Source organism: Antrostomus carolinensis, unplaced genomic scaffold (assembly GCF_000700745.2).
Source record: "Antrostomus carolinensis isolate BGI_N321 unplaced genomic scaffold, ASM70074v2 scaffold23671, whole genome shotgun sequence".
NCBI lineage: Eukaryota > Metazoa > Chordata > Aves > Caprimulgiformes > Caprimulgidae > Antrostomus > Antrostomus carolinensis.
This window is the reverse complement of record NW_010292361.1, coordinates 27,693-40,751: the sequence shown is the minus strand read 5'-3', so window position 1 is coordinate 40,751 and position 13,059 is coordinate 27,693. Positions and strand designations below refer to the sequence as shown.

Genomic DNA, 13,059 nt, shown 5'->3' with positions numbered 1-13,059 from the left:
GGAGGAGGCAGGGAGATGCGTGGGGCTGGGCTGGGTGGGATGTAGGGGACCTGTGCGGGGCAGAGCTGGGATGGAGGTGGGGGAGGCTTGATCGAGCCGTCAGCTGGAGCCCCGGGAACTGGGGTCTTGTCCCGGCGCTCCGAGGGGTGTTTTGGGCAGCCACGGGCCAGGCCAGGCACCCCTGTGCTCCCTGCTCCCCTGGGGCTCTGCACTGAGCACCGGCTGGTATCCCCATCCCCGCCATTCCCACTCTCTTGCTCAAAGAAGCTGAAGGCACCCAAACCAAGTGGCTCACTTCGTGTTTGTATTTCTGAAAGCTGGAGCGAATTCTGCGGTTTCCAAGGTGTTGCTGCAGGTTACCAGTAGCTCAGAGGAAAGTCCAGGCTCGAGATAGTTATCGTATTGGATCAAAAAGCGCTGACATCAGGCTTTTAGTAATCAAAACATTTAATCTTTTATGGGCTTTAGTGTTTTGCACATGCTTTTTTTTGTTAAGTTTGGTGATAGTCCTTCATTTTTTTTGAATTTTCAAGTGATATAGGCAAATTTTGGTTCAGATCTCAGAAAGGAAATGTTTAGTTTTAGCAACATGTTGGCTCCTTCTCACTGGCCAAACATATTCTTTCTTTGAATTTCTTAGAGCTTTGAAGGAGTGCAGCGTTTTTGTGCCTTTCATCTAAAGTTTTTGCCTCTTTCTTCTCTAATTCACTGGAGGGAAAATGGGCATTGCTTTTGGGAAGGGATAAGGGGAGAAAGAGAAATGTATTTTTTCAGTGTTAGAGGTTAAAACCTACTGTTATTGAGATATGTTCTATTATAAAACAATTTTTAAATTAAATTCTTGCTATTATTTTATTATTTTCATTATTTTAATATTAATAATAAATTATTAAAATAATTTTCATGTTTTTTTCCAGTGTTATACTTCCCCTACCAAAGAATGTGAAAGAATATTTGCTGGATGATGGAACGCTTGTGGTTTCTGGAAGGTAAAGAGTGTTTTCCCCTCTGCCCTCCAAGTATTAATACTGTTTTATATTTCCAGTGCTATTTTTATACACAGATACTATATTTTCCATGATGAGTTTTTAAAATTTGACTTACCTGGCTGCGATAAGCCTCATACTGTATGACCATGTGGATGGGCTGACTGTTGCTGTTAATAAAACTTGACTTGCTGGTGCCTAATCCGAAAATCCATGTAATACACTTCATTTTAGACCAAGTGGAGGCAGTTCTCTCATTTTTTCTCTGCCTTTCCTTGTGGAGACTACCAGTCTCTTGGGTGCACAGCCTGCTGGTTTGTGTTTAGTTGCTTTGATACGGCTGCCTCCAGCTCAGAGGCTTGAGCTGTGTTACATCATTCACATGCCTGCAACCTTATGCAGGAGTGAAGTGACATTACCTGAGTTTAATTCTCAATAAAATAAGCTATATAAAAAAATCTTATTAATTATTGAATTTGGATTATCACGTGCATGCGTATAATCCATGCATATGACAAGGCTGAAAGTCCTGTATGTATACTTATACCAAGATTTTGGATGGAGAAGAAAGAGGTCAATAGATAGGAGAAACAGTTAGTAAAAACCCAGCCTTGTTCTTTGTTTTCTGCTTAGAATCTCACTGTATGGCTTCCTTGCAAAATGATTATTGCATGCATATATCTTGTTAATGATCAGACTCAGAAATCCATCATTTCCTAACTGGTACTGTGCCTCTCACAGAGCAACCAATTAGGCTGTGAGCAATTTCTCAGGATTCAATTTATGTAAAATTGAAGCTGTTTAAACACCTTGTAAAGATGAAAGGTTTTTTGGTGTTTTGGTTTGGTTTGGTTTTTTTTTTTTTTGCAACCATTTATTTTTAATCAGCTTTCAGAAAAGCTGAAACTGAGGGTTTGGCTTTACAGCTATGTTATACAAAAAATTTATGCTGTCTACAGTGGAATAATGGACAGCTGTATCATTGACTTAAATGATATTTTTAAAGATGTTTCCAAGTTAAAATCCCTTTTAGAAACCAGTTTTTCTCTGAGTTGAACTTCCTTAGCTACAAGTGAATGTGATCTTCTTGCATCAAGGCCAAAGTTGCTTTTAATGTTCAGTGAACTGGTATCTGACCTTGAGGTCTCAAGAACTGAATTAATAGTTTAATCCCTGTGGAAGTGCATTAAGGGACTGCAGAGACTTAAGCTTGTTGAAGAGTTGACTTTTGTCAGGGATGTGCATTTGAATTTACCCTGTTTGCTACACTGACTTACTGTGAATCACTCTTCAAGAGCTCGTTCTTCTCCTTTAAGATCTTCGCACTCAGTTGTATTGGCTGAAGAACTTCAAAAGTCACCTAAAACTTAAAGGGAATATTTGCAGTCCAGTGCTTTTTCACACGTCAGCATGTGAAACTCAAGTTTTTTGAATTTTTACTTGGAAAATGAGTATGGAGGCAAAACATAATAAACATAATTTAAATTGAATTTGTTTTTTTTTTTTTTAAATAAGTTTGTTTAATTTGTACTTCTATGAGAGTACAGTAAAGTTGGAAAAGAATGATTAGTAGCATGTTGAAAAGCTTAAATCATGGCATTTTCAGGGCAGAAAGTGATCTGCTAATTTGAAGGAAGCAAACTGTTTTGGGTAGGGCCCAACTCTAATACCAGGGTCTTTGATCTTCAGTTTTCTGTACTGGCTTGCTCTGATTTTTCTCTGCCAGGAATTTTGAGGCTTTATCTTCCTACAAAAACATTTTGAGATCAACAGCTGGTAGGTGCTGTGGAAATGTAATGTACATGATCAAGTCAAATTCCATCACTTAATTTCTTTTCCTGCTGATTTTTTGGTTTAGAGAAGATCCACCAAGTCATGCTCAGGAGGGGAGTGACGATGCTGAGGAAATACAGGTCAGTATATTATGTAACATAATCTCAAGTCTCTGGAAAAAAAAAAGTGAATGTGTAATTTACAGGTAAGGAGACCACTTCACAAAAATAATAATCACGTGGTAGTTGCTTTGGAAAACTTAAAAACATCTTTATTTATACTGTGAGGTCAGGGAAGGTTTAAAATCTTTCTATGCTTTTTCACAGAAGACTTTTAAATTTCTTTTATTTCTTGGATGATTGCATTTGTAGTAACGAGCAGGGAATGATGAAGGATGTTGGAATTGAACTTAATGTTTTTTCATGCCCTGAAAAATCAGAAGGTGGAGTATGTTTGGAAGGAGTTATTTCAAGAAACAGTGAAAGTCTCTGAGGCCATAATAGCTCAGAAGGGTGTTCTAGAAGAAAAACACTGAAAAATGTTGTAAGTGCAAGGTGATGGAAGGTACAAAAAGGAGATGAAAAAGAAATGTAAGTGAAAGTAATGGATCATGGGTCTAAGGATGGAAATGCTGGAGCTGGAGACGAGCTTTAGACAGGGAAGGCTGTTGAATACTGAAATGTTTGTGAAATAAATCACAATTAAAATATATAGGTGTCATCTTCTAGACATACTTTAGAATAGTACTTCTGCTGAATATACATTATTTTTCCTGTCTTAATTTACAGTCGTAATAACTGGAGGATGGTGATGTTATGCTACAGGGCAGTGATTTGATCTACATATTGTAGGAAGCCATATGGATTCTGATGTTCTCATAAATCATAAAGGATGTCTCAGGAAACCAGTAACCTTCAATTTGTTCTTATTTTTAACAGTGGTCAGATGATGAGAATACGACAACGCTTAAGGTAAGGTCCTGTGAAGCCTAATGTGGGTTTGCCAGTGGTATCCTTTCTGCAACCTTGTGATATGAACAGATATAAATATATCTGTTGTAGAGAAATCTGTTGCTGTATCTAACATTTTTTGGACCATTCTAGATGGGTGGCAGTGTAGATGTCTGTAGCTTTAAAAAAAAAATAAAAATTCCTGGCTTAATTTTGTTTAACTAAAAATAAAATGCTTTTCTTTATCCCCAACAATCACACACTGGTTAGACTGTAGGAAATGAACTGAAGCAGGGCTCTAAATATAGCTGTCTTTCATTTTCACCACTTTGACTGTCTCCCAATTACTTACTCAGACTGGATGCAGAAGCCCCTGCAGCTCAATTTTCACAGCTCTTCTCTTACACCTTTGCCATTATTTCCTCCTAAGTACATTTCTTTCTATGTTTTTGGTTTGTTTTTTTTTTTCTTATTCTTGTCTTTTTGTTCTCCTTGTACTGTGCCTGGCTTAGAATCAGGCTTTCTTGATTTTTTTTTTTTTTATTTTTATATCTTTTTGAAACTTGCTGTTGCCCTGTCAGGGTCAGATTTAATACACGTGCACCACTTGTCCGCTATTGATACTGTTACTTCAGTCCTGTTAGCTCCCTGATCTTCAACATAGGGTTGAATTGCTCACACTGGATTAGGTGCAATATCAACACAGCCCCTGCTTAGAGTTGCATGTATGCTGGCACAGAATTTATAGCACAGATTTTAAAACTGATACATGCTGAATTTGCACACGTTAATAGCTTCAATTCAAATATCTAAGCTTTGATAAAGTAGTTGCCCTAGATTGTAAATTATTCAGAACAAGGATTTTGGTATCCATCTTATCTTTTGTAAAGCTCATGTTAATGTTGCTGAAGAAATCATATCAGACTTTTGAATCAGGTTTCATCATAGCATACAACACAACAGGGAAATACATAAGGAAGAGATGTGATACCCATCAGAAGGACATAGGCCAAGAGATTCAGTTTAGCTTGGTAAGAATCGTGTACTGTTGATGGGTTGCAGCTTTACAGCTAACGTTTTACTGGGGCTGGCTGTCATGGAGTTAACTTTCAGCTATTGCTTGCATAGCATCAAGGCTTCCTCTTTTCTCAGTCTGCCCCAGAACCCTCCCCAGCAACGAGGCAAGAGAAGGAGAGGGGCCAGAATCAGGACAGCTGACTCAAATTGTCTTAAGGGATATTCCATACTATATAACCTCATGCTTGGCAATAAAAGCAGGGGTAGAGGAGGAAGAGGGGTGTTTTGGCCTCCAGGGTTGCTCTTGTTCTGGCAGGGCCTTGTCTTTTGCCAAACCTTTAACTTCTAAATGGTTAATAATTAACATGGTTTGTGCCTGTGCCTAGTTCCTACAAAAATACACCTACATTTGGTCAAAGAAAGAGACTTTAAAAGTAGAATTTCACAATGTGCTCTTTACCATCTCGTAAATTTGGTAGATGATTGCTCTGAGTCTGTCCATGGCAAATATGCTTTCTCTACCTGAAAACTAGGGGCTTCTCTGAGGCTAGTGAGTGAATGGAAAGAGTCTTCTGTGCTTTTAAGTGTTGCTTGTTACCACTTTGACAGTGATGAAGAGAGTGAGGAAACAGCAGGTGTAGAATGCAGAAGGGTAGCGAGCTGCACCTGGAGTGCCTCAGAGATGAGAACAGATCAAGTAGCAACGTGGAAGCTGAACAGGGAGACAGTGGGGAACATAATGCGTAAAGAATCATAGAATGGTTTGGATTGGAAGGGACCTTAAAGATCATCCAGTTCCAACCCCCCTGCCATCAGCAGGGACACCTTCCACTAGACCAGGTTGCTCAAAGCCTCATCCAACCTGGCCTTGAACACTTCCAGGGAGGAGCATCCACAACTTCTCTGGGCAACCTGTGCCAGTGTCTGACCACCCTCACAGGAAAGAATTTCCTTCTAAGATCTAATCTAAACCTCCCCTCTTTCAGCTTAAACCCATTTCCCCTTGTTCTGTCACTACCTGCCCTTATGAAAAGTCCCTCCCCAGCTTTCTTGTAGGCCCCTTCAGGTATTGGAAGAACAGTGGGACAAGCTGGAGACTGCTGTTCACTGTCAGCCTAGGGCACTTGTGTTTTACTAACGATAAACCCCAGGTTACACTTCTCTATTGGTTTCTTAGCTCAGGGAGCAGTAAGGTTGGCTGTGATTGTGGTTATTCTGATTTTGGTAACCTGCCTGAGTCACCAGGTAGAACTTGTTTCCCTTTCCCCTTCTGTATTCTGAAGAAGAGTGAGAATATAGGATTATAGAAAACTGTGTTTAAAAAAACCCCCATGCATTAATATTGTTATTTGCAAAGTCAGGCATTCAGAATTTAGGAAATGTTAGAATTTAGCTTGTTTATGCAGCTTTAGAACTATCCTCTTGTGTATATTTTTTCACTTGTATTAATCAAGTGACAGAATGGTAACATCTCCTGAGGGAGGCTTAGTATGTGCTGATATTACATATATAGTATGACTCCTGACTTCTGTCAAAACAAGAGGAGATTGGATCAGAACGCAATGCATGAAGAGTTTTACTTCTTACAGGAACAATTTCTAGAATTGGCTGAAGCTCTAAAAGTAAAGTAAAATAAGAGAAGTGCTTTTTCAGTTTTTGAAGTGTAGTTTTCCATGGAGACTAGGTAATGTACTAAGGGAAGATTCACAATGTTTGAAGTTCAGTCTAGGTCACTGCAGTAAAATGTGAGAGGGGTTTTTTTTAAGTGTCTGAATCCAGGGGTCTGCAGAAAGGAGATGCCAAAATGTATAGACATTTTTTGGTCACTTGTGTAGCTGTGAGGGCTTTGTTGTTCTAGAGCCATCAGTTAGCTTTAGTCTAGAAGTTATCTTTGAGTTTACAAATATTCAGGCGGAAAGAGTATTCTTACATAGTTTTTGCTATAAATCCTATTATATGGAAAATCTTTGACGTATGCCTGAAACCCTTTCATATTATTTTAAAGGTCAGCAGTCTGTTTTTTTCTATTGCACCACATTCAGAGCGGAGTTTATAGCATCTTGAGGAGCTTTTTTTCCCCCTGTCTTATGTTTACAATATTGACTATGTTCTTTACAAGACCAGGTTTTCTAGTCCAACCCACACCTCTGCAGTGTGCCCTTTATTTTGAAACAATATATTGTTAAGGACCTACTTTAAGACTTAATTTAAGAGCTAATTAGTTGAAGTACTGCTAACAACATTTTATAAAACTAAAGCTTAAATAAGGAGCTGTCACTCAAATTGCCTATGAATTGATTTATTTACTTTTGCTCTCTTACTGTACTCCTAATTGCAACTAGAGAACTATTACAAAACAGAACTGATCTCTTTCTACCCTTTCATGCTTTGACAGAGTGCTACAATATTTGTATTTTAGATTTTTTAAAGGGATGTTTAGTTCTAAACAAACTATTATTGGAAGTTTGTTTGTTTTTCAATCTCCTTGGATCTTATTTGTATACAATCATCTACCATCAGGTATAAAAACAGTAGGTATGTATTTAAGGTCTGTTTATTTGACTTGCATGTTTGCCAGTTGTTGCAGCTTTCATGATGAACATTCCACGATTTTGGGAACACCCAAAACATCATAATCTTGCTAGTAATGAGAGTGAGAACTGGAAACATATTTTCAATTTTCTCTGATTAAAAGAATGTCAGAGTTGATCCTGATACAATTTATTTCTATGAATACGTTATTTTTGTGGGGTTCTTGGTTCCTGGTTTTTGGAGACCTTTATTCCTTCTACAATATGTATTTCTAATGGTATTTAGAACTTGGTTACACTTCACTATTAAATGTATTGAAATTGATTTTTTTGTTGTCATTTTTCTTTGTTCAGGCACCAGAATTTCCTGAGTTTACAGCTAAAGTTCAAGAAGCAATAAGTTCCTTGGGTGGTAGTGTTTTTCCTAAACTTAATTGGAGTGCTCCAAGGGTAAGAATGCTGACTTCCAAAACTTGTAACAGATGTTAACATAAGGATTTTTTGTTTGTTTTATCTTAATGCATTGGAAAGTAGAAGTGACTAGTGGTTCTGATAAAGGAAGGAGTGATAGACAAGATATCAGTGAAGTATGATACAGCAGATTGTTCTGGTGGATTAGAGCTAGATGGTGCACTGTTTGGTGAGGCTGATGAAAGACAGCGCTGTCTTTCTTACATAAAATCCTGTGTCCTTGTCACAGATAACAGTATGGTGGTCAGACTCTTCTCATTTAGGATACTAGTTGAAAACTTTGCCTGGAATAAAGACTAAACCCTCCATGTTTTTTAAAAAAGCAATAAACCTCCCTCTTCTTATTTTTAGGTACTGTAACTATACCTTAAGGATGGGTGCACCCAAATGTTTTTGTATCATATTCTCAAGGGAAACTTATGTTCCATCAAGCCTTCCAAGAACATACCTGGAAGCAGTAAGGCAAAGACTTAGGTTTTTTAAAATGGATTTACTCTGCTTTCAACAGAGTATTCATAAGAAAAGCAATAACTGTTGTGTCTCTTGAAACAGCTAATGAAGCTTTCCTCAAAATAAAAAAAATATTTTTCTGCATGTGTTTAAAATGTTGCATAATATTTAGTTCTGCTGGAGCTGCAGCTTGCATTCCTTCCTGCTGGTAAAGGTGCATTTTTGCATCATCTCCTTTTTTGTTTAGGATGCCTACTGGATAGCAATGAACAGCTCTCTGAAATGTAAAGCTCTCAGTGACATCTTCCTCCTCTTCAAGAGTTCAGACTTCATTACTCGTGACCTCACTCAGCCGTAAGTACATTTCTAGGAGACAATTTTATTTATACCCAGTCAAAAAAAACCCCCAGCCCTCTGAGGGTAACTTTTCAGTTCTTCTGAAAGATCTTACTCTTTATGATAAAGTAACGATAAATATTTGAGAGGAGGAGAAGATGTATTCATGTTTCAGAGTTGTTCAGGTAGAAGTTTCAGGTACAGTAATTAGTTAATTGTTCTTCAAAGCTCCTCCCATGTCTTCTCTCCTTCTTTGCCTCCCTCCACCGTGCACAAATAAACGCCAGGCCTGGTTCAGTGCAGAGAATTGCGAGGCAAATTATCTCTGTTGTTAGTTACCATGAGTGAGTCTCTCCTAGTAAACTGGAATTGTTTAGCTAGTTTCAGTCAACAGGAGAGGAGCAGCCACCATTTTATTCTATGTTAATTAACTTGATTTTAATATGCAAATGGATGAAATGCAAAACAGGAAGACATTACATTAAAGCAGTACATGTGAAATGACACTATGGAGTAAGACCTTTTTTATTTAGTTTCTTTCCAGAGCAAGTGATGTTATTAATCTTTTTTTTTCCCCTTCACACCTGTCCTGGCATTTATTTGCTGCTACCTACCTTATTATTGCCACTTCTCATAAAGCATGACTTTACCATGTCCCTTTCAAATTTTAAAGTTGTTGAAGTTCGTGTGGCTGCCTGGAAGGTGCCTGAGACTTCTGCTAATGTATTCCTAGAGCTCCTTTTGAACTTAAGTTATTGTAGATCTTGAACAAATGCACTTGAGGAACTGTTACTGGGATAGTTACAGATAAAATTATGAATACCATGTGCTTGGGGTTTGTTTTGTCTGCTCACATGAAGAGAGTACTTATTTGTATAGCATCAGTTTCCTCCTGTAATACCTGCATCTGATTCATGTAATTAATTTTTAAAATACAACCTTTTTCTGAAAGAAAATAAAATTATTGGAATGTAATGTTCTTGTTACTATTATTGATATTATTTTTTTTCAGAAAAGCAGAATTTCAAAGAAAATGGGCAATCCATGTCTTGGAATCCAAGAGATTGCTTTCCAGTAATTATTCAGTACTTATTTATATTACTGCAATATTTAGGAGACTCAATCAAATGCAGAGTCCTTGTTCTAGGTGCTTTATAGAGGGTTACCAAGCACAGTAGTCCTGTGTTAAGTAGCTTATGACCCAAAAATAATTGTCTTGTCTAAAATGTGAAACCAGTTGCATTAATGCTGTGCAACAGCCTTCTTTTTTTATTCCTACAACTCTAATAACACTTTTCCCTCAGTTTGTTGGTACATTAGAAAAAAATATAGGTAGCAACCTCCTCATCCTTATCTCTGCATTTATGGAGTGCTAGCAACACTGTCAGTCCGATTCTGATGCTCGGTTTGACGTTATTTCTAACCTACAATATTATGAGATACAGGGGAAGAGACTGAGAAGGTGGGGAGATGATGTTTGAGTGAGAAGACAGTTTGAGAAGTATGTTGGACTGGGGAAACAATTGCAAGCATTGATAATTTTTGATTCTAGGATCACAGAAAATGTAAAGGGATGTGCCAGATGAGAAGTCTATAGTTTAAATTGCAGAGGTGAGTGGTTAGTAATTCTCAGGAGCCTTTGGTGCCTTACCAAGGTTTTTTTCATGGCCTCCCATAACGGGAGGCTAGATGACTTGGCCAGGTTTCTTGAGGAACGTTTGCTCAAAGGGTTGAGCTCTAAAATTTAACGTGTTCTTTATTGTAGCTGCTCTCAGGATTGAGCCTTGTGGGTCTGAAAATCAGAACTGTACCCTTTGTATCAAGTCCTTTGTGAATATTAAATAATAAGGTTTTTTGTATTCTACTATCCTCATGTATAAAGAGGTTCACCAAAAAGTACCATGAGCTCCTTGGAAAATTCCTGTTTGGCTCACCACTGTCTAGTGAGCTTGGGACACAATCAAGTGTTTAGGAAGCACCATTTGGTTTAAAAGATGTGACAACTCTGTGTGTGTTTGTGCTCCTAGTTTATGCCATTTGTATGGTCAAATTAGTGGGTTTGACCACCTTCACTGAGACCAAAAATGGTGCATTTTAGGTCAGGTTTTACCTCGTATCAGGTTAAGTTAGTACCTCAGCTGTTCACCTTTCCCTCTGCAGCCAGCGCTGAGTTAGCAGTAGAGGCAGTGAATGCACTCCAGCTCCTCTGCGGTGAGATTTCACAGCATGGGTGTTAACTTGAACCATCAGTAATTTCACCTTAAGTTCACACCAGACTAAAAAGAGTTGAGCAGCCTGTAGCAGGCACGTTCTCTCCTACTGCTCCTGCTGTGGGAGAATAACCTCTAACAGAAAGACAACACCTCAAATTGCAGTAGTCCAATCCATGTAGACTCCTTTTCCAGTGTGATAAGACAGCATGCACCGCCAGATAGCACAGCTCCACTGCTGGATGGGTAAATAAGCCAACGTTGTGACATCGTTGTGGGATCATCACCTAATCTAAAGGTTCAGGTGAAGTTTCATTTGAAAAGTGTTGTATTTATTTCCCTTCCTATAAAGCCTGATCTAATGTTGATATGAATTTGGGTTACGTGGGTTTTTCTGCCAGAACAGCCTTTGTTGTTTTGGTAGAGTTAACGTAGGCAGCACAGCCTTGTAGTTTCCATGAATTTGAATGCAACTAGAGGAATGTGTGTGATATGTAAAAATCTATGTATCTTATATTTCATTAATATCTTGTACTTGATTAAAGCATTTGTTATTGTCCAGTCTGTGCATGGTATTTTTAAATTGCTACAAGTTACTTGTACAAAATGTCCCCACCCGAAGAGTGAAATGATTACTGCTGAATCAGAACAGTGGTCTGCCTTAATTACACTATTGATTAGCTGCCAGTTCCCTAGTCCTTAGCAAGCAGAAATTAAAAATGTAGTTGGCATAAGAACTTGAAGTGCTGAACAAATGAAATTTGGGTACATAATACACCCAAACCCCATGGAAGGACTAGGCAGAGGGAGAAGGGATAAATGCACTGTGTTTCTACTTCTTCCATTAATACTCAGTATGGTCTAAAACTTCCTTGCCCTGAATAAGTAACAGCTGAAATAATGTATACCCTTTTTTTGTTGTCATATTTTTGTTTTCTGTTCAACTGTATTAACTTAAAATTCCACTTCACGGGTCATAATATGGGAAAGACTTGGAATGGCAATTTGAAGATCTGTTTCTTAATCCAGCTTTGCCAGTGATGTGGGATTTAAGGCAAACCACTCTTCCCCCCTCCCCCTCTTCCTTCCTCTCCCATTTCCTATCTGTTTATCTGATATCAGTCTATACATTGTTCAGGTCAGGGAACTCTACTTGCTGTAATTCTCAACTGTCTCAGGTTCTGAGAAAACTTCAACGATGCAACACTTCAATACAAACCATAAAAAATATATGGCCTTAATGAAAATATGCTGAGCATGACTAGATAAGCTTTGACTATTTTAAATGTTTGGATTCGCTCATGATGTTCACACTTTGTTTGGTTGGAAAGCTCAGAATAATGAGTTAACTTTCCTCCTTGTTAATTCTGTATAAATTAACAAAGGCTTAGAGTGACGCACACATTAATGTAGTCAATGTTGTTTCTGCTTCAAAGTAAGCATTGCATTTTACTTAGCTGAGGTCACAAAAAACTCGTGGGTGGTGTGATCCTTAACTTTTCAGGTTTTAATGTAGGCTTTCAAAAACAGTGTTGTAGATATGTGATTAAAAAAATTATCTTTCTAATTGGGATTTCTATTAAGTGATTAAAACTCCTTTGAACAAAAATCCTTTTAAAACCCTGTTGAGTGTATTGGTTTAAAACAGTTTTATTCCTTATTGTTAGAATGTGTGGACTACATTTTCTTGAGACATGATTGCCCACCTTGAAACTGACATAAATATTAACAGTAGTTCCAATGATACTATAATGCCCTTTAAATTATAACATAAGCTTGTTGTTATGTCATGCTTGTTAATAAACCTTGGAAATTTTGTCAGACTTTGGAGGTTGTTCCTGTTCTACAGGGTAATACTGGATGTTTTAAATGTGCAGATAATTACTGTTGGGATTTTGAATGCTAAAATATTCTTATTTTCCCAGTTGTTTAATAGTCACAACCATAGGAGTGAAATAAGAAGTCCTGTAAGTTCAAATTTGACTTATGTTAGAGGGACAGAATGAGTCACGTGTGAGAATGGCTGTTTTCTGATGTGCACTTAAGTGTTGTAAATTGACTCTCAGTATTTTATTGGACCAGCTGGTGCTATGGACCTGTTACTTCTTGAAGTTCATTCCTGAAAACTTCTCGAGAAGCTGGTTAGACAGGTGAAGTAAAGAGTCTAAAAGTAACCACTCAACCCTGCCTAAGCCCAAGAAACCGAGTGAAAGGACCATCTGTGCTAGTTTTAGTAGGTAAGAAATAGCTACAAGGTGAACAGAACAGGTGAAGCAACTCCCACTGGGCCAAGGAAAAGTTTCCAAATGTATTAGTGTGCAAGACACAAAGGAAT

General features: G+C 37.9%; 1 protein-coding gene across 1 annotated transcript in view; it reads left to right on the top strand.

Moving 5' to 3' along the window:
• Positions 1 to 917: 917 nt before the first annotated feature.
• CDC123 (cell division cycle 123) overlaps positions 918 to 13,059 on the top strand; it is a gene marked incomplete at its 5' end in the record, with an annotated part of 33,754 nt that continues 21,612 nt past the window's right edge. The window contains 5 exons of the mRNA XM_010176949.1: positions 918 to 989; positions 2,845 to 2,899; positions 3,698 to 3,730; positions 7,612 to 7,707; positions 8,426 to 8,532. Of these exons, the coding sequence (XP_010175251.1) occupies positions 918 to 989; positions 2,845 to 2,899; positions 3,698 to 3,730; positions 7,612 to 7,707; positions 8,426 to 8,532 (363 nt within the window). The remainder of the gene's footprint in view (positions 990 to 2,844; positions 2,900 to 3,697; positions 3,731 to 7,611; positions 7,708 to 8,425; positions 8,533 to 13,059) is intronic.